This window comes from Grampus griseus (genome assembly GCF_964374135.1).
Source record: "Grampus griseus genome assembly, chromosome: 13".
Lineage (NCBI taxonomy): Eukaryota > Metazoa > Chordata > Mammalia > Artiodactyla > Delphinidae > Grampus > Grampus griseus.
The window spans coordinates 6562180-6583858 of record NC_139007.1 but is presented as its reverse complement, the minus strand read 5'-3'; the positions used below and the strand labels follow the sequence as shown (position 1 = coordinate 6583858).

Below are 21679 nucleotides of genomic sequence, written 5' to 3'. Positions count from 1 at the left end.
TTGGCTCTCAGTTGTGTTTTAATCTCATATTTGGACCTCTTATGAAATCTTTTATCTCTTCTGTATATGTTTAGCCTTTTATCTGAGCTCTATTTTTGGTTTCGAATTTATTTTTATCTTTAAATTCTTTCCTTTTATTTATTGTTATCTATTGTAAATGTTCTGTTTTCTCTGACTATTGTTGAAATTTTTAATTTTAATTCTTTCACCATCTACTTTCCTTTCATTTTCTTTTAAGTGAATTTTCCTTTTATTTAATCATTTTTCCTAACCCTTGTTTTGATTTTGTAGTGAGTGCAGGGGTTGTAGAGATGGGGAGAGCCCAAACCAAGAGCAGGGATTGTTCAAGGCTGTCGTGCTGGCTTGTCTGTAGTTGTCCTGTCACTTTCTTCAGAGACCCTTTCTCCTCTTGATGCTGATTTTTCAGGCTGTCATTTTTTTGTCTACATATAAATTGAGTCATATACTATGTATTGTTTTCTCTTTGGCCTCTTCAGTGCTCAGCATTACATTTGAGACTTATCTGTATTGTTGTGGGTAACAGTACTTTGTTGATTCTCATTACTGTATAATATTCCATTGTAACAGCATACCATAGTTTATCCATCCTCGTACTGATGATCAGTTGGGTTGTTCAGCTTTTGGCTATTTCAAATACTGCTGCTGTGAGGCTCTTGTATATATGTGTGTGGTGTGTGTATGTGTCTACGTATACATACAGATAGACACATATACGTATATATATAGATATATACACTGCATTGTTTTCCACTGTATGGATACTCCTTTTCAAATAATCCCAGATAATTATTTAGTACGTTCTTACTTTTTGCTGTTAAGCAATTCTATAGTGAAAATAGGAGACTTCGCCGAAGCGTGTGCATATTTAGATGAGTTACATTATGGAACCGAGGAAGAATAAGCTGGACCAAGAAGGTGGCAAACTCCTGTTTCTATGCAGGCATTTCAGAGCACCTGAGAGAGTTTTTAGGAAGTTTCTCCTCGCTCCCTATTGGTTAACTGCTGAAAGATTGTACAGTCATTTTGAACTTAGTATCTAATTTGTGAAGAGTGCCATGGGACCTGGAGGTCAGCTTAACTTCTCTCTGACTTCTCCACCTGTGAGATGATGCTGGAGTAGTGCCTCTTCGTCGTAGCAGGAGTGTGAGAAGTGTTAGTGTTGAGTGGGTGTTAATGCCGGGCAGACTTCTCTCGAACTTCATATCCCTGTGTCCAGTGGTCCATCTGTCAATTTCTACCAAGAAGTTAACATCTCTAACTTAACATTTCTAGAACAGCTGATCCTCAATCTGTTATACTCTATTCAGTGAACAGCAACTGCAAGAATAGAGTTGCTCAGGCCAGAAACCTTGGAGTCATCCTTGACTCTGTTTTTTCACAGTGTATCACGTATGGCAGTACATTCTCTTGTGTTTGGCTTTCAGAGTTTATCCATAATCTGGGAGTTCTCTGGTGGTCTAGTGGTTAGGATTTTGGACTTTCACTGCTGTGGCCCCGGGTTCAATCCCCGGTTGGGGAACTGAGATCCTGCAAGCCATGCAGCACGGCAAAACAAAAACAAAAACAAAATTCATCCGGAATCTGACCACTTCTCACTGCTGTCTTAGTCCGTTGGGGCTGCTGTAACAAAAGCATTGTAGACTAGGTGGTTTAAGCAGCAAACATTTATTTCTCTGAGTTCTGGAGGCTGAGAAGTCCAAGATCAAGGTGCTGGCAATCTGGTGTCTGGTGAGGACCTGCTTCCTGGTTTGCAGATGGCTGTCTTCTTGTTGTGTCCTGGCATGGCAGAGAGAGAGAGAGAACAAGCTCTCGTGTCCCTTCTTACAAGCACTAATCCTGTTCCTGAGGGCTCCACTCTCATGACCTGATTACCTCCCACCTTGAAACCCCGGCTCATTGGAGATTAGACTTCAGTGTATGAATTTTGGGGAGACACAGTTAGTCCATAATGCTGTGTAAACGCGAAGGGATAATGGGTGCTTCCATGTTGTTAAGGTTACATGATATGGGGTGTGACTTCACACATGGCCAGGTAAGAAGGTTGGCAGAGCCTCTCCCCAAAAAGCAATACAGGACCGACAGAAGAATAACTTCAGGGCTTTGGAAATCAACCAAATACAAGACTCTCTATACTTGCAAACTGGTAAGGACAGTGGTCGTGTGTAATGTTTTAGACTGGGTCTGTTGCCTCCTTTCTAACCAGCTCTCCTCTCTTCAGCCTGGTTATGTTCTGAACTGAATGAAGATAAAAATACAACATATCAAAATTTATGAAGTGTGGCTAAAGAAGTGCTCAGGGGATGACTTGCAGCTTTAAATTTCTCTTGAGAAAAGAAGTCTCAGTTGGGACTTCCCTGGTGGCGCAGTGGATAAGACTTCACGCTCCCAATGCAGGGGACCTGGGTTCGATCCCTGGTCAGGGAACTAGATCCTACATGCTGTGGAGCAGCTAAGAGTTTGCATGCTGCAACTAAGGATCCTGCCTGCCGCAACTAAGACCTGATGCAACCAAATAAAAAAACAACAAAAAAAAGTCGTCTCAGTTGCCTAAACTGCTGCCTTATGAACTAGAAAAAGAAAAGCCAACTGAACTCTAAGCGAGCACAAGAAAGGAAATAAAGGTTAGAGGGAAATCAGTGAAATAGAAATCACATATTATACACCATGACAAAGTGGGATTCATCCCAAGAATGCGAGCACTGTTGGTTTAATATCCCAAAATCAAGTCATGTAACATACCATATTAATGGAATAAAGGACAAAACCCACAATAGATAAAGAATCTCAATAGATACGAAAAAAAGCATGAATTTTACAAAATCCAGTATCCATTGCTGATAGAAACTCTCTGCTGTCTGGTTACAGAAGGGAGCTTCCTCAACCTGGTAAAGGGCATCTATGGATAATCTACTCCTGACAGATGAAAGACTGAATGCTTTTCCTCTAAGATTAGGGACAGGGCAAGAATGTGTGCTCTCACCAGTGCCGCTCATGGGGATTCTAGCTAGTGCAATAAGTCCGTATATAAATAGATAAGTAAAGGCATCCAAACTGGAGAGGAAGAATTAAGACTCTTATTTTCTCAGCTGACATGAGACCCGATAGGTACAAAATCTCAAGGAATTATATAAAGTCAAATAGAACCAATAAACAAGTTTAACAGGGCTACAGGATGCAAGATTAATATGAAAACTAGAAATCTACAATTCAGATGAAATGAAGAAAACGATTCCATTCACAAAGCATGAGAAGGAAAAAAAGACAAACACCTGAGAACACATTTAACAAAAGAAGTGTAAGACTTACACACTGAAAACTACAAAAAATTGTTGATAAAAATTAAAGATCTAAATAGACATTTGCTATTAATGGATTTGAAAACATAATATTGTAAGGATGGCAGTTATAGCAATTTTCCCTCAAATTGACAATGTTTTTCTTTCTTTTTTTTTTTTTTTAGAAATTGACAAATGGTTCCTGAAATTTATGTGGAAATGCAGAGGATCTAGAGCAGCCAAAAACAATTTTGAAAAAGAATAACGTTAGAGAATTATACTATTAGATTTCAAAGCTTACCGTAAAACACAATAAACAAGACAGTGTGATATTGAAGAGGGATAGGTACATAGAGCCATAGAATTCAGAGACCAGAGAAAAACCCTTACATTCATGATCAATTGATTTTAAACAGCTGTGGCAATTCAATTTAATTCTTTTCAGTTTCAATAATTGTCGGGTAAATTGGATAACCACATGCCACAATAACAACAACATTGAGCCTTACCTGACATATACAAAAATTAACTCAAAAGTCAGAGACCTAAACTATAAAAGTTTAAAATTTCTAGAAGAAATTCAAGGACCTACGTTCATGATGGGTTAGAGAGTTCTTAGATACACAAAAGCTTTATTCATAAGAGAAACCTTGATAAATTCTACTTTATCAAAATTAAAAACTTTGTCCTTCAAAAGACATAATTTAAAAAATGAAGGTAAGCCACAGACAAGGAGAAGATACTTGCAAATTATGTATCTCATAAAGGGCTTGTATTCAGAATGTATAAACAGTTATTACCAGTCACTAAGTATACAGTTAAAAAATGAGCAAAATATTTGAGCATACCTTCATCAATAACAATCTCTAGGGACTTCCCTGGTGGCACGGTGGTTAAGAATCCGCCTGCCAATGCAGGGGACATGGGTTCAAGCCCTGGTCTGGGAAGATCCCACATGCCACGGAGCAACTAAGCCCGTGTGCTGCAACTACTGAGCCTGCACTCTAGAGCCCGCCAGCCACAACTACTGAGCCCATGTGCCACAACTACTGAAGCCTGCGAGCCTAGAGCCTGTGCTCTGCAGTAGGAGAAGCCACACAATGAGAAGCACGCGCGCTGCAACTAGAGAAAGCCCACGCGCAGCAACAAAAACCCAGTGCAGCCAAAAATAAATAAATAAATTTATTTAAAAAAATCAACGATCTCTAAATTGCTTGTAAGCACATAAAAAGATGTACAACATTGTTAATCATTAGGGAAATGTAGATTAAATCCCCAGTGAGATACTGCTGCACAGCCACCAGAATGTGTCAGCTTAGGCTGCTATTACAGAATACCGCAGGCTGGGTGACTTAAACAACAGACACGTATGTCTCATGGTTGTAGAGACTGGGAAGTGTAAGATCAAGGTGCCAGCAGATTCAGTTCCTCTCTTCGCTTGCAGAGGGCTGCCTTCTTGCTGTGTCCTCACGTGGCAGAGGGACGGGGAGAGAGAGAGATCTGGCTTCTCTTCCCTTTATCCTGAGGACCCGAATCATGTCATGGGGGTCCCACTCATGACATCATCTAAACCTAATTACCTACCAGAGGTCCCACCTCCAAATACCATCACACTGGAGGTTAGGGCTCTAACCTGTACATTTTGGGGTGTACAAACATTCAGTCCATAATGGCTGTAATAAAAACCAGACACTATCCAAGTATTGACAGATCGGAGAAACTGGAGAGTTCAAACGCTGCTGTTGGGAATGTAAGATGGTGCATTACGTTGGAAAGCAGTCTTCAGCTTTGCTAAAAAGTTAAACTTACTGTATGATCCAGCTGAACATAATGTCCACATGAAGATGTATGCAAATTCCACAGCAGCTTTTTTCGTAATAGCACAGAACTGGAAAGAATCCACATGTTTGACAGCTGATGAATATTTAAGTGAAATGTGTTCTGTCCATACAATGGGATGCGTGTTCAGCAATCTGAGTCAGAGATCAGCAACTTGTGGCTTGGCCCACGGGCCCCTAAATCTAGATGCCAATTTGTTTACCTGTTGTCTGTGGCTACTTTCATGCTCTAACATCAGAGTTGAGTGGTTGTGACAGGGATGTATAGGCTGCAAAGCTGAAAATATGATCTGACGGTTTACAGAAAAAAATCTCCCAACCCCTGTGCTTAGTGAAAGAAGCCGGAGACGAAAGACTGCATCTTGTGTAATTACATCTGTATGAAATGTCCAGAAAAGGCAAATCTCTAGAGACAGAAAGCAGATCAGGGGTTGCCTCAAACTGGGGGTTGGAGTGGGATTATTTGCAAACTGGCACAGAGCAGCCTGTCTGAGGTAATGGAAATGTTCTCAGAATGAATCGTGGTGATAGTTACCCAACAGTATACATTTACTAAAAATCATTGAATTGTAGACCTACAATTCGTGCATCTTGTGATATGTAAATTGTATTACAAAGTTGTTGGGAAAAATATTTAATGGGCAAACGTAAGTCAAGAGTAGCACAGAGCTGGATATACGACAGGCTGTCAGCACAGGATAGCTGCTAGTATTATGACTTAAAACTTGAGGGGACTTGCATTATTATGATTTCTTTTTATTTTCTAGAGTTGGAATCTTATCTTAATTTACAGGTGGACAAAAATGAGGCTGAAAAGCTATGAAGTACTAAGGTTTATAAATTGGAATGTGATTCTTTGTATATCACACAACATGGCTTTCAAGAATAGTCAGATAGTAATGCTAATTTGCATTATGTCTTTTTTATGTACTGTTATTTCAGCTAATATTTCTATGTATAACTTTGGAGTCAACAGTTAATGATAACAGTCTAGTTATCATTAATTGCCACGCAACTGTGAGTTACACTATAAATTGCTCAGCCTTTCCTCTGACCATGTAGTTTAACAATTTCTTGTTATAAAAATGGCATTGCAGCGTAAACCTTGAAATAAATACCATAGAGAGAGGAAGCAACCAACGAAAATAGTCCTTAAGGTAAAACGACTGTTCTTCAGACGACATATTCTAAATTAAAACCTGGAAACGATTTTATTCTCCAAGTTCTATACTGTCAGATCATGCACCAGAATGTTTTAATCACTTTGCTCTACTGTCAGCAGTGGTACTAGTTATCTATTGTCACGTAACAAATTACCCCCAAATTTAGCAGTTGAAAACAACAAACATTGTGTCACCATTTCTGTGGGTCAGGAGTCCAGAAGCAGTGTCTCAAGGCTCCGCTAGGGGGGACCTGGCTCCCGAGCTCCCCCTCGTGGGCGTGGGCGGCCTCAGGTCTTGTCTGTGTGTCCTCAGCAGTGTCAGTTCCTGGCCACGTGCACCTTCCATAGAGCAGTTCACAACAGGCCTGCGAGCAAGCTGGAAACCAGTCTTTCAGTAACTTGTTGCCCCCCTTTTGTCATACTGTCTTATCAGCAGTGATTTACTGGTCCAGCCCACACTGAAAGGCAGGGCATGAATATTGGAAGTGCTGGCCTCATCAGGAGCATTTTAGAGGCTGCCCACCACAGCTGTCTTGTAAATGTTGACAATCTTGATATTTACTCAATACAAAGTACTTTTATACTTGCAAAGTATTTATTAAGCATGCAAAGTTTGAGGTTTGAAGTCAGCATTTTGAAGTTCCCTGTGTGCCTTTCCCTGACACCATCTCCTCCCCAACCCCCTTAGAAATCACCACTACTTAAATTGTCTGTGTTAATTCCTTGCCTGCCTTATAGTGTTACCATCCTGTGTCCTTAGTTTTACATTTTTTGAACTTTATATGAAATTACTTGCTTGTTTTCAATTCAACCACATGTTCGGGGAATTCAAACATGTTATTGCATAAAGGGTAGTTTATTTTCATTGTGTATGACTGTATACTGCATGTTGGTCAGTCTGGACATTTGGATTTTTGCTATTAAAAATTGTGCAATGAACATGTTTGTACACATTTCTTATTGCATGTGTGCAAAATATATACATATAATGGAGTCGGTGGGTCATAAGTTATGTTCATCTTCAACATACTAAATAATGACAGATCATTTTTCTAAATGTACCAGTTTAAAGTCTTGTTAGGAGGATATAGCCTTCTAGTTGCTATACCCTGAACTTTGACATCACCATGTATTTTTAGTTTTTGCCAGTCTGGCGAGTGTGAAATGATCATTCACTAATTTGCATTTCACTTATTTGGAAATGAAGTTGCATGTCTTTTAAGATTTATTGGCTTTTTCAGTTTTCTGCTTCAAGTACCTTTTTGCAGTTGGGTTGTATTTTTCTTACTGATACAAGAAATTTTTTAACATACTCTGAGTAGTTCGTACAGTGATTCTAAATATTCTCTCTTTTTCCCAGTAGAATTAAGCGATGTGAGAGTAGGGAACTCTGAGTTTTGATTTAACCATGTCTGTGACCCCCTAGAATGATGCCTGGAAAGTACTCAGTAGATGTTTGTTGAATTGAATACATTTGTCAGGGGAGATAATCATATGAAGTTTTTTGGTTTTAGTTCCTCCAAGTGATGTGTTACATGGATAAATTGCTCTTAAACCAACTTTGCGTTCCTAGGATAAACCCAGATTGGTCATAACGGTGGCTTTTTGGGTTTGTTTTTAAATCTTCTGCTGGATTTGATTGCTGCTGTCTCGTTTAGGATTCTTTTAAAAATTGATTCAGAGGTGAAACTGGTCTGTAATTTTCCTTTATCTTATTCTCATCAGGTTTGAGTATCAAGACTCTGCTAGCTTCCCAAAATGAATTGAGAAGTGCTCTTTCTGTGTGTTAGAGAATGCTGTGAACCACTGAGCACTTACCATATGGTTCTTTTCTCCCATAATCTGTTTACATGTGACTGGTGACTAAGGGGTAGAAGTGAGCATGGCACTTTGTACTAATATTCCTAATGAACCATTCACAAAATTTTTGCTTTTCACCTTGCAGCTGAGCTCCTCTGATTTAGAATTCTTACCAGCCATATGGGAGTACATCCAGCAGGGATGAAACAATGATTTCATTGAATTAGGAGGTGTGATTTCTACCTGACCATTTTGGTCTCCTTATTCCACTGAGTGAACAGGGTATAATAGTTACTGTATCAGCTGGAGGGACTGGTGTTGATTATTAGGGGAAGGAGGGAAGGAGAAGTATATCTTGAACCCAGGGGACTCTGTGGCACCTCATGATGCTGCCATGTTCAGTGGCAAAAACAAATTGAGATCTATTCCACTCACCCCTCACAGCACCACCAGGCACTCAGGATGGCTCAGGAGTGAATGTTTGGGGTCCCCCATTTCTCCTACAAAATTCTCTCTTAGGAATTACACCTGGCTGCTGTGAACAGATTGGAAATGCATGGCTTAAATAGTATAGTGGTTTTTCGGTCTTACATACAATAAGTCTGGAGAGAGGCTATCCAAGGCTGGTAAGGCATCATCAGGAGGCGCCTAAGCTAGCTCCTTTCCTCTCTGCTCTCCATCCTTAGTACCTGATTTCTACTTTAAGGTCACCACAAAGTCCAGGAGAGTAGCTGGAGTTAAGCTATGATGTGTCCATTTTAGGCAGAACGTCAAAGGAAGGGAGAAAGACAAAAAAGGCAATGGGAGCTGAAAGGAAAATGAGTATTGTGTATGCAGCTAGCGGCCTTGACCCCAGATTGTTTCAGCTGGGACAATGGGATAATTCTAGAAGGCTTTTAGAGTTCCCAGAATATCTTTATGCTTTGACCCTCTAGAACAAAATGCTTTGTAATGATTAACTATACTATTACAATATTGACTAAGTTATTCTTTGTTTTAGTGTTTTCACTGGTAGTTGGGAGGGATAAAGAATGTCTAAAAATTCAGAAGTCTAATTTATCTTATGTTGACTTAAGATAAATTGATGTATGACTTAAGTCTAATTTATCTTAAGTCTAATTTATTCTTATGTGAGTTTTAATTATGCAGTTTTGAAAAGGTAGATTGTTTGCTTTGCATATATTTCAAAAATCATAAGAATTATCATGTATTCTTTGCTACAGTTTTTGTCTGTGGCCTTTTGAGAGTTGTTGGCTTTCTGTGCACTTGTTTTTTTGTTAGTTTCGTTTTAAAAAAATAACTTGTTTTATGAGTTTAATTTTTGCCAATTTCTCTGGGCATGAGGTTTTTTAAACTTATTTATTTTTCTTTGTTTTTTGTGTGTGTGTTTCTTTTTTCTTTTTTTTTCCCTTCTTTTGGACGTGAGGTTTAAAATTTTTTTCTTAGTCTGTTTTCTTGATGTTAGTGGGACTATTAAACAAACTAGTCTGTTTATCTTTAACGTGCTGGTAGCAGTCTTTTAACAAAAACATTTACCAGTAAATATAAAGACATCAGGATATGAGTGTCATCCCTGTTGGAGTTAACAATAATTTTACTTTGAAAATAGCTATCAGTTTGAAGTAGAATTTTATTATTTGTATTTTTTTTTTTGCATGGAACAGTGTTTTTATTTTTTTAACATCTTTATTGGACTATAATTGCTTTACGTTGTTGTGTTAGTTTCTGCTGTATAACAAAGTGAATCAGCTACCAGTATACATATATCTCCATATCCCCTCCCTCTTGCGTCTCCCTCCCACCATCCCTATCCCACTCCTCTAGGTGGTCACAAAGCACCAAGCTGATCTCCCTGTGCTATGTGGCTGCTTCCCACTAGCTACCTATTTTACATTTGGTAGTGTATGTAAGTCCATGCCACTCTCTCACTTTGTCCCAGCTTACCCTTCCCCCTCCCCGTGTCCTCAAGTCCATTCTCTACTTCTGCGTCTTTATTCCTGTCCTACCCCTAGGTTCTTCAGAGCCATTTTCCTTTTTTTAGGTTCCATATGTATGTGTTAGCATATGGTATTCGTTTTTCTCTTTCTGACCTACTTCACTCTGTATGACGGACTCTAGGTCCATCCACCTCACTACAAATAACTCAATTTCATTTCTTTTTATGGCTGAGTAATATTCCATTGTATATATGTGCCACATCTTCTTTATCCATTCATCTGTCGATGGACATTTAGGTTGCTTCCATTTCCTGGCTATTGTAAATAGTGCTGCAGTGAACATTGTGGTACATGTCTCTTTGTGAATTATGGTTTTCTCAGGGTATATGCCCAGTAATGGGATTGCTGGGTCATATGGTAGTTCTTTTTTCAGTTTTTTAAGGAACCTCCATACTGTTCTCCATAATGGCTGTATCAATTTACATTCCCACCAACAGTGCAAGAGGGTTCCCTTTTCTCCACACCCTCTCCAGTATTTATTGTTTGTGGTTTTTTTGATGATGGCCATTCTGACCGGTGTGAGGTGATACCTCATAGTTTTGATTTGCATTTCTCTAATAGTTAGTGATGTTGAGCAGCTTTTTTTTTTTTTGCGGTACGCGGGCCTCTCACTGTTGCGGCCTCTCCCATTGCGGAGCACAGGCTCCGGACGCGCAGGCTCAGCGGCCATGGCTCACGGGCCCAGCCACTCCGCGGCATGTGGGATCTTCCCGGACCGGGGCACGAACCCGCGTCCCCTGCATTAGCAGGTGGACCCTCAACCACTGTGCCACCAGGGAAGCCCTGTTGAGCAGATTTTCATGTGCGTCTTGGCCGTCTGTATGTCTTTGGTGAAATGTCTATTTAGGTCTTCCGCCCATTGTTTAATTGGGTTGTTTGTGTTTTTGATATTGAGCTCTGTGAGCTCTTTGTGTATTTTGGAGATTAATCCTTTGTCCGTTGCTTCGTTTGCAAATATTCTCTCCCATTCTGAGGGTTGTCTTTTGGTCTTGTTTATGGTTTCCTTTGCTTTGCAAAAGCTTTGAAGTTTCATTAGGTCCCATTTGTTTTTTTTTGTTTTTATTTCCATTTCTCTAGGAGCTGGGTCAAAAAGGAATTTGCTGTGACTTATGTCATAGAGTGTTCTGCCTATGTTTTCCTCGAAGAGTTTTATAGTGTCTGGTCTTACATTTAGGTCTTTAATCCATTTTGTGTTTATTTTTGTGTATGGTGTTAGGGAGTGTTCTAATTTCATTCTTTTACATGTAGCTGTCTGGTTTTCCCAGCACCACTTATTGAAGAGGCTGTCTTTTCTCCATTGTATATTCTTGCCTCCTTTATCAAAGGTAAAGTGACCATATGTGCATGGGTGTATCTCCAGGCTTTCTGTCCTGTTCCACTGATCTATATTTCTGTTTTTGTGCCAGTACCATACTCTCTTGCTTATTGTAGCTTTGTAGTATAGTCTGAAGTCAGGGAGCCTGATTCCTCCAGCTCTGCTTTTCTTTCTCAAGATTGCTTTGGCTCTTCAGGGTCTTTTGTGTTTCCATACAAATTGTGAAATTTTTTGCTCTAGTTCTGTGAAAAATGCCATTGGTAGTTTGATAGGGATTGCATGGAATCTGTAGATTGTTTTGGGTAGTATAGTCATTTTCACAATGTTGATTCTTCCAATTCAAGAGCATGGTATATCTCTCCATCATGTTGGTATCATGTTTAATTTCTTTCATCAGTGTCTTATAGTTTTTTGCATACAGGTCTTTTGTCTCCTTAGGTAGGTTTATTCCTAGGTATTTCATTCTTTTTGTTGCAGTGGTAACTGGGAGTGTTTCCTTAATTTCTCTTTCAGATTTTTCATCATTAGTGTGTAGGAATGCCAGAGATTTCTGTGCATTAATTTTGTATCCTGCTACTTTACCTAATTCATTGATTAGTCCTGGTAGTTTTCTGGTAGCATCTTTAGGATTCTCTATGTATAGTATCATGTCATCTGCAAACAGTGACAGCTTTACTTCTTCTTTTCCCACGTGGATTCCTTTTATTTCTTTTTCTTCTCTGATTGCTTTGGCTAAAACTTCCAAAACTGTGTTCAGTAATAATGGTGAGAGTGGGCAACCTTGTCTTGTTCCTGATCTTAGTGGAAATGGTTTCAGTGTTTCATCATTGAGAACGATGTTGGCTGTGGGTTTGTCATATGTGGCCTTCATTATGTTGAGGTAAGTTCCCTCTGTGCCTACTTTCTGGAGGGTTTTTATCATCAGTGGGTGTTGAATTTTGTCGAAAGCTTTTTCTGCATCTATTGAGATTACCATATGGTTTTTATCCTTCATTTTGTTAATATGGTGTTTCATATTGATTGATTTGAGTATATTGAAGAATCCTTGCATTCCTGGGATAAACCCCACTTGATCATTGTGTATGATCCTTTAATGTGCTGTTGGATTCTGTTTGCTAGTATTTTGTTGAGGATTTTTGGCATCTATGTTCATCAGTGGTATTGGACTGGAGTTTTCTTTTTTTGTGACATCTTTGTCTGGCTTTGGTATCAGTGTGATGGTGGCCTTGTAGAATGAGCTTGGGAGTGTTCCTCCCTCTGCTATATTTTGGAAGAGTTTGAGAAGGATAAGTGTTAGCTCTCCTCTAAATGTTTGATAGAATTCGCCTGTGAAGCCATCTGGTCCTGGGCTTTTGTTTGCTGGAAGATTTTTAATCACAGTTTCAATTTCAGTGCTTGTGATTGGTCTGTTTATATTTTCTGTTTCTTCCTGGTTCAGTCTCGGAAGGTTGTGCTTTTCTGAGAATTTGTCCATTTCTTCCAGGTTGTCCATTGTATTGGCATATAGTTGCTTGTAATAATCTCTCATGATCTTTTGTATTTCTGCAGTGTCAGTTGTTACTTTTCCTTTTGCCTTTCTAATTCTGTTGATTTGAGTCTTCCTTTTTTCTTGATAAGTCTGGCTAATGGTTTATCAATTTTGTTTATCTTCTCAGAGAACCAGCTTTTAGTTTTATTGATCTTTGCTATTGTTTCCTTATTTCTTTTTCATTTATTTCTGATCTGATCTTTATGATTTCTTTCCTTCTGCTAACTTTGGTTTTTTTTTAATTCTTTCTCTAGTTGCTTTAGGTCTAAGGTTAGGTTGTTTATTTGAGATGTTTCTTGTTTCTTGAGGTAGGATTGTGTTGCTATAAACTTCCCTCTTAGAACTGCTTTTGCTACATCCCATAGGTTTTCGGTTTTCGTGTTTTCATTGTCATTTGTTTCTAGGTAGTTTTTAATTTCCTCTTTGATTTCTTCAGTGATCTCTTGGTTATGTAGTAGAGTATTGTTTAGCCTCCATGTGTTTGTATTTTTTACAGATTTCCTATAATTGATATCTAGTCTCAAAACGTTGTGGTCAGAAAAGATACTTGATATGATTTGAATTCTGTTAAATTTTCCAAGGCTTGATTTGTGACCCAAGATATGATCTATCCTGGAGAAATGTTCCGTGAGCACTTGAGCAGAAAGTGTGTTTTGTTGTTTTTGGATGGAATGTCCTATAAATATCAACTAAGTCCATCTTGTTTAATGTGTCATTTAAAGCTTGTGTTTCCTTATTTATTTTCATTTTTGTTGATCTGTCCATTGGTGAAAATGGGGTGTTAAAGTCCCCTGTGATGAATGTGTTATTGTCGATTTCCCCTTTTATGGCTGTTAGCATTTGCCTTATGTATTGAGGTGCTCCTCTGTTGGGTTCAAGTATTTACAATTGTTATATCTTCTTCTTGGATTGATCCCTTGATCATTATGTAGTGTCCTTTTTTGTCTCTTGTAATAGTCTTTGTTTTAAAGTCTATTTTGTCTGATATGAGAATTGCTACTCCAGCTTTCTTTTGATTTCCATTTCCATGGAATATCTTTTTCTATCTCTTCACTTTCAGTCTCTGTGTGTCCCTAGGTCTGAAGTGGGTCTCTTGTAGACAGCATATATATGGGTCTTGTTTTTGTATCCATTTAGCCAGTCTGTGTCTTTTGGTTGGATCATTTTATCCACTTAAATTTAAGGTAATTATCGATATGTATGTTCCCATTACCATTTTCTTAATTGTTTTGGGTTTGTTTTTGTAGGTCTTTCCCTTCTCTTGTGTTTTTTGTCTAGAGAAGTTCCTTTAGCATTTGTTGTAAAGCTGGTTTGGTGGTGCTGAATTCTCTTAGCTTTTGCTTGTCTGTAAAGGTTTTAATTTCTCTGTCAAATCTGAATGAGATCATTGCTGGATCGAGTAATCTTAGTTGTAGGTTTTTCCCTTTCATCACTTTAAATATGTCCTGCTAGTCCCTTCTGGCCTGCAGAGTTTCTGCTGAAAGATCAGCTGTTAAACTTATGGGTTATGTTATTTGGTTTTTTTCCCTTGCTGCTTTTAATATTTTTTCGTTGTATTTTATGCTTGATAGTTTGATTAATATGTGTCTTGGTGTGTTTTTCCTTGGATTTATCCTGTGTGGGACTCTGTGCGCTTCCTGGACTTGATTGACTGTTTCCTTTCCCATATTAGGGAAGTCTTCCAGTATAATCTCTTCAAATATTTTCTCAGTCCCTTTCTTTTCCTCTTCTTGTTCTGGGACCCCTGTAATTCAATTGTTGGTGCGTTTAATGTTGTCCCAGAGGTCTCTGAGACTCTACTTAAATCTTTTCATTCTTTTTTCTTTATTCTCCTCTGTGGTAGTTATTTCCACCATTTTTTCTTCCAGGTCACTTATCCGTTGTTTTGCCTCAGTTATTTTGTTATTGATTTCCTTGTAGAGAATTTTAAATTTCATTTATTGTGCTGTTCATCATTGTTTGCTCTTTAGGTTTTCTAGGTCCTTGTTCAACGTTTCTTGTATTTTCTCCATTCTCTTTCCAAGATTTTGGATTATCCTTTTTTTTTTTTTGCGGTACGCGGGCCTCTCACTGTTGTGGCCTCTCCCGTTGCGGAGCACAGGCTCCGGACGCACAGGCTCAGCGGCCATGGCTCACGGGCCCAGCCGCTCCGCGGCATGTGGGATCTTCCCAGACCGGGGCATGAACCCGCGTCCCCTGCATCGGCAGGTGAACTCTCAACCACTGGGCCACCAGGGAAGCCCTGGATCATCTTTATTATCATTACTCTGAATTGTTTTTCAGGTAGGCTACCAATTTCCTCTTCATTGTTTGGTCTGGTGGGTTTTTTACCTTGCTCCTTCATCTGCTGTGTGTTTCTCTGTGTTCTCATTTTGCTTAAGTTACTGTGTTTGGGGTCTCTTTTTCGCAGGCTGCAGGTTCGTAGTTCCTGTTTTGGGTGTCTGTCCCCAGTGGTTTAGGTTGGTTCAGTGGGTTGTGTAGGCTTCCTGGTGGAGGGGACTGGTGCCTGTGTTCTGATGGATGAGGCTGGATCTTGTCTTTCTGGTGGGCAGGACCGTGTCTGGTGGTGTGTTTTGGGGTGTCTGTGAACTTGAATATGATTTTAGGCAGCCTCTCTGCTAATGGGTGGGGTTGTGTTCCTGTCTTGCTAGCTGTTTGGCAGGGGGTGTGCAGTACTGGAGCTTGCTGGTCGTTGAGTGGAGCTGGGTCTTAGCGTTGAGATGGAGATCTCTGGGAGAGCTCTCGCCGATTGATATCACTTGGGGCTGGGAGGTCTCCAGTGCTCCAATACCTGGACTCGCCTGTCCCACCTCGGAGGCTCAGACCTGACACCCAGCCGGAGCACCGAGGCCCTGTCAGCCACACAGTAGTTCTGTGATCTTGGACCAGGCAGTGTAGCTCTCTGTGCCTCAGATTTCCTTTTGTGTAGCACCTCCTTACCCCAGAGGCCCAGTCAGGTGCGAGGGGAGGGCTGTCGCTCCCAGGCTCTGCAGGGAGGAAGCCCGTGAGGCTGAAGTAGAGCTTTAAACGAAGCAATTTCTCTGTTTGATGATAGTGGTAGCAGCATTTTTTTTTCCCATTTACAGGTATATTGATATAAGTCCAACTTGGCATTAGAACTGATCCGAAACACATAAAAATGTTAATTTAATTCCTTCTTTACAATTTAACATTTACAGGCTAAAGGAAGAAATCTTTCTGAAGGACACTGAGAAAGAACAGTCAGATAAGCAGAAGGTAGCTTAGAATGTGGTGTCAGGGGAAGAGAGACTTAGAGCAGTGCCAGGCTGAGGGGATGTTAAGCGTCTCTTCAGAATTGTGTCTTCCCCACTTCCTTCCTCCAGGTGTTGGTTCCTAGGAATTGGCTTTTCTGGATTTTCCTACCAGCAACATATGAGATTTTTGGTTGCTCTACATCCTCGTGTCTCTTTATAGTCAGGAGCTGCCCCAACCACTTTTTTGGTTTTGCTAGTTCTCGAACTTCCTTAAGTTCAACCGTAGAAGATGTATTCTTGTGTCTGTGCTGCTGTTATTCAGTTTAAGGTCTGAGGTTCATCCTCATCACATGCGTTCATAGTTTATTCTTTCTTATTGCTGTACAGTAGTCATTTGTGTGACTGTACCACTCAGTGTATCCGTTCACCTGTTGGTGGACATTTGGATCGATTCCAGTTTTTGATCACTGTTAGTAATGTTGCTATCAACTTTCTTGTTGTGAATCAGACCCGATATTGTTTAATTCTCACATATCTTTAGGAGGACCTGCTTGTGTGGCTGACACTTGACCAACACCTGGCCCTTGGATGTTCCCTAATGTTACTAATTGCTAAATGGTTCTGTATAGCTGAATGCGGCATGGAACCCCACAGTCCAACTTGTTTAGCTTGTTTGTGTGCGTGATTTATGGTGACTACTTGCTTTCCTTCTCGGGGTCTGTATATGGTCATCATAGCTGGTCACTCAGGCAAATGTGCCTATATTCTAAGTCCCCAGTAAGAGCCCTGGACTCTGCAACTCAGGCAGGCTTCTCTGGTCAGAAGGACTTTGCATATGTCGCTGCACTTCATTGCTGGCGGAATAGAATTGTTCAGTCATATGGTAGGTATATGTTTAACTTGGTAAGAAACTACTGAACAGTTTTCTACAGTGTTATGCTGTTTTATACTCCCTCTAGCAAAGTAAGGGAATGTCTGTTGTTCTGCATTCTTGGTAACACTTGGTATTGTCAGTTTAATTTTAGCCATCCTAGTGGGTCTGTAGTATCTCATTACAGGTTTAATTTGCATCTTCCTGATGACTAATGATGATGAGCACCTGTTAAAAGTGCTTATTGGCCATTTTGTATATCTTCTGTGATGAAGTATCTGTCTTTTGTCTACTTTTAAAAGTGGGTTATTTGTATTTTATTTATAGGAGTTAATTTTATACCTTGTTCTGCTAAATGAGTATCATGGTAACTTAGGCATTTGCAAGGTCATTGATCACACAAGTTCAGGAATACCAGGAGTGCTTATGAAATAGTCACTAGGCTCTTTGGCTGTGTGAAGGCCTAGGCCACCAAGTAGTAGACACAAATGATGTACTGAGGCTGAAGCCAAACCTTACTGCATCTGTCAGTTTATTGAAGTTTTTGGCATGTGGTTGTCAGCCCACTATACTCTGTTGTCCTAATTTAGGGTTTTTCCTCTTCTGTACAGATTATTTGATTATTTCAGTCATAATATTGGTACGGTGTTTAGGGTGATTTATAGTACTTTCCCTTTATGTTTAATTTTTTGAAGCTTTTAGAATACTTACTTTGGTTACTTCTTTCAGTACTTGTTTATTTCCACCAGCTCTTAGATTTGTAATAGAAATGTTAATACTGACTACTCTCTGGTTTGTAGTAGAAACACCAATATTCATTACCCTTAAAGATTTACTGTCATTATTAGTTTTTTATAATATTAAAAGATTGCATAAATTTCACTGAATATCTGTAGTGCCAAAATTCAGTATGCTGACAGTCATTTTGTGATTGGTCAGTATAAATTAACTCTGATTTTCCTGTCAGTTATTTAGGGCCCTGTTCTGAGGGTTTTTTTTTAACTGTGTTGCAGCTAGTGGGGGCTGTTTCGTAAGTGGCCTCCAGATAGATGGTGCTAGCAAGTATTTAGATCATGTTTAAAAACAATGTAACTCATACAGTCGTTCCTTCCAAGAGAGTAAGTAATTTGGGGTTTATTATACATTACTAACAAATACTTTTTTTTAAATAAAGGAGTATAATGATTATCATCCTGTGGTTGCTTTATATAATTATGTTGTCACTATTTTCCTTGAACTTATGTATATGCAAATAAATGTAAATACACAGAAGGTTTTAAGGCCAGGTTTCTTAGGTGGGTTTGTTAAGTCTCAAAAAGTTGTTTATGTTGTTTTTATTTTAAATACTGTATCGTTTGCTGTTCAAATTTTAAGTTCTGTATTGAATTAAAAGAAATATTTTGATTGACTACTGGTTGAAAGTATCTCAAATCTAACGTTATTTTAAAGCAGATAAATAGAAATTCATATTAGTTAACTTTGAATCTGGTTTTACTGTTCTTACTTTTTCTCTATCTTGATTTCTTATAAGATCAGTTTCATAACACTGCATATTTTAAACTTAGATTAGGGAAATTATTTGTGTCAAAAATTTAGCATCAATTATAGTTGTTTCTTTAACTTGAGTGACTGGCAAATGTGTCAGCTGTACTCAGTATTAAGGTGGAAGGAAGACAAAAGTTAAAGTTTATTTAAATGAGATGGTTCACAGAAAGTTCTTAACCACTGGTGAGTACATAGTGAGACCTGAGATGTTAGCTGCCACAATTTATCGGCACAATTACCATCATGATTATTGCTAAAAATTGCCCCATAGTTAACTTGAATTATGATTTGTTATGTTAATAGTGGTGTTGATTTCTTGGAATGGGGGTCAGAAAAGGCTGATTTTGGATATTACATATACGTATAGAGTTACGGTTCTAGGGATCAGATGGGGAGTGTGTGTGTGTGTGTGTGTGTGTGTGTGTGTGTACATATATGTATGAAACAGTTATTAAGTTCATGTGTTTTATTTTAACTCAGCTTATTTCTTTCCACAGCCTTATATTCTGTTATATTATTCTGTGTGTTCTTCTGGATCCCTTTTGTCTACTTCTACTATGAAGAAAAGGATGATGATGATACTGGTAAATGCACTGTGAGTAGCTTTAATTTAGAGATCTCAGTTTAGGGGGGAAAGATTATTTCCTTCTTTTTCAGAGAGTGATGTGACTTTGAATTTATTCTAGAGCAGTGTTGTCTAATAGAAATATAATGTAATCCACATGGGAAATTTTAAATTTTCTGGTAGCCACATGAAAATAAGTAGAAAGAGCAGTTGAAATTATTTCTCATGACACATTGTATTTAATGTACTATGTTGCAAGCATTATTATTGCAAATAGTCAAAAACTTGTTAGTAATGAGACATTACATTTTGTCACACTGTCTTTGAAATTTAGAGTGCATTTTACACTTACAGCACATGCCAGTTCCAGCCAGCCATATTCCAGGCGCTCAGGAACCACATGGGACTTGTGACTGTCGTTTTAGAGCAGTTCTAGAGCAGGGGTCAGCAGGCTTGTTTCTGTAAAAGGTCAGGTTGTAAATATCTTAGGCTTTGTAGGCCATACAGACTCTTATCTCAGCCACTCAGCTCTGTGATCATAGTGTGAAAGTAGCCAGAGACAGGACTCAGCGAGTGTGATGTGAAGTAGGAGGGGGCTGCGTGTGACCCACAGGATGTAGTGTGCTGACCCCAGTTCTAGGGCATAAAGGAGGAACATTTGCAGACTGGTCTTACCAGTCCATGGTAACACCGATACAGGAACGTGATTAGTAGAGCACACGTGCACGCCCAAAACTGCAGATCAAGGTCACTTAAGTCTTGGTAGAAAAATCTTCACTAAAACATTAGCAGATAGAATTCAGGAGCATCTTAAAAGTACATTAATGCAGTATAACTGAGTTGGGACTATCTCTAGGTTGCAGTGGTGGTTTAGAATCGGCACATCTGTTAGTAAATAGTAATTTAATAGGTCCTTGAAGAAATTGTATGTTGAAGCGTATTTGCGAAAATCAAACACTTTATTTCTGATTTCAGGGGAAAAAAGCAGCAGAAAAGGAATAAATTTCTTTTGTCTTTTTATTGAGTTATAGGAGTTTGTTTTATACCTTGTTTTTTTTTTTGTATTTAAATACACAAATATATTTACTCAAAAGCCAGCATTATGCATAGCCCTGTTTATTAAAACCTTAAAGCATTTGCATTAAGATCATGAGCAAAGTACTTCAACAGTATTTTAAATGATTCCCAGAGTGGTAATCAGTGCAATTTGTTAGAGAAAAAAAATACTATGCTGAAATATTTATAAAGAAAGTCGAATTATTGTTTGCAGATACTATAACTCTACATTTGAAAACCCAAGGTATGTAAGGTAAAGTGGCTGGTCACCAGTTTACTGTTGAAAACTGAATGAGATAAATGCTTTCTCTTCTCTTCTCTTCACTTCTTCTAAAGCACATCTTCCCCATCCCTTTTGGTTGACCCTCCTTACCTTTACTTTAGGTATTTGTGAATAAGAATTCATCATTTAAGCATAAAGTTAATTTCCTTTTTTTTTAATGATACCATCATCCCTCTCGTGACATTTATTTTATTTATTTATTTATTATTTTTTGGCCATGCCTTGTGGCATGTGGGATCTTATATAATAAGTATACATAAGTATATGTTTGTTTTATATATGATATATACATACAAACATATGTAAATTAAATATGTATTGTAATTATTACTTAACCCATTTTGGTGAATTGGGGTAGGGGCATTGTGGATTCTGAATGCTCCCTGTTTTGAGAAATATTTTATTAAATATTGTGGTAATTTTACTAAAGTAAATTAATTACTATTAATTCTCCCACTGGAGAATTAATTATGCTTTAGGTGTTCTGCTTTTCACAAGGTCTAACCATTGAAAAGATTTTAAAAATCTAGTGTAGTTTGATAGATACTTAAGATGTGATATATACATTGTTTTTCTTTAAATTTTAAGATTTCTTTTTCAACAAGGGGAGCTTTACACAGTTGAATATAAATGTGCATAGGATATGAAAGTGCTGTTACGCTATAGCCGAGAATATTTTATATTTTAAAAGTCTTACTAAACGGAATATTTTTTCTCCCTTGACATCTAGCAAATTAAAACGGCATTCAAGTATACTTTTGGATTTGCTGTGATTTGTGCACTACTTCTTTTAGTTGGGTAAGTCTTGATTTTTGTTTTCCTGAAAATGGAAATAGCATTATTTTAACAATAATAATAATAATAAGGACTCATTCATAAAAGTCTAGGACAGAAGATTAAGAGAATTTAAAAAAAAAGAACAAACTACCTTTTATATCACCAACAAACAGTAACCATAATTAACCCCTTTTTCTACAGTGTTCTGTCTAGACATTTTCTATGTGCTCAAATATGTGCGGAAAGCCCCTTCTCCCACATAACCTTCCATGTTGTAATTTTACACAAATGTGATTATATTTTATGGGATTCTTGGTAATCCACTGGTTGACATCTCTTCAGTATAGTGAATGTATATCCATCAATGTTGTCTGTATTGCATTTCCTTCTTAGGATACAACAATTTATTTGATCTTCTAGTGATGACTACT

General features: G+C 38.4%; 1 protein-coding gene across 2 annotated transcripts in view; it reads left to right on the top strand.

Moving 5' to 3' along the window:
• LMBRD1 (LMBR1 domain containing 1) overlaps window positions 1–21679 on the top strand; it is a 116497-nt gene that overhangs the window by 20071 nt on the left and 74747 nt on the right. For both annotated transcript variants that reach the window (XM_082669041.1, XM_082669042.1), the window contains exons 4-5: window positions 19065–19162; window positions 21202–21269. In XM_082669041.1, the coding sequence (XP_082525167.1) occupies window positions 19065–19162; window positions 21202–21269 (166 nt within the window). The remainder of the gene's footprint in view (window positions 1–19064; window positions 19163–21201; window positions 21270–21679) is intronic.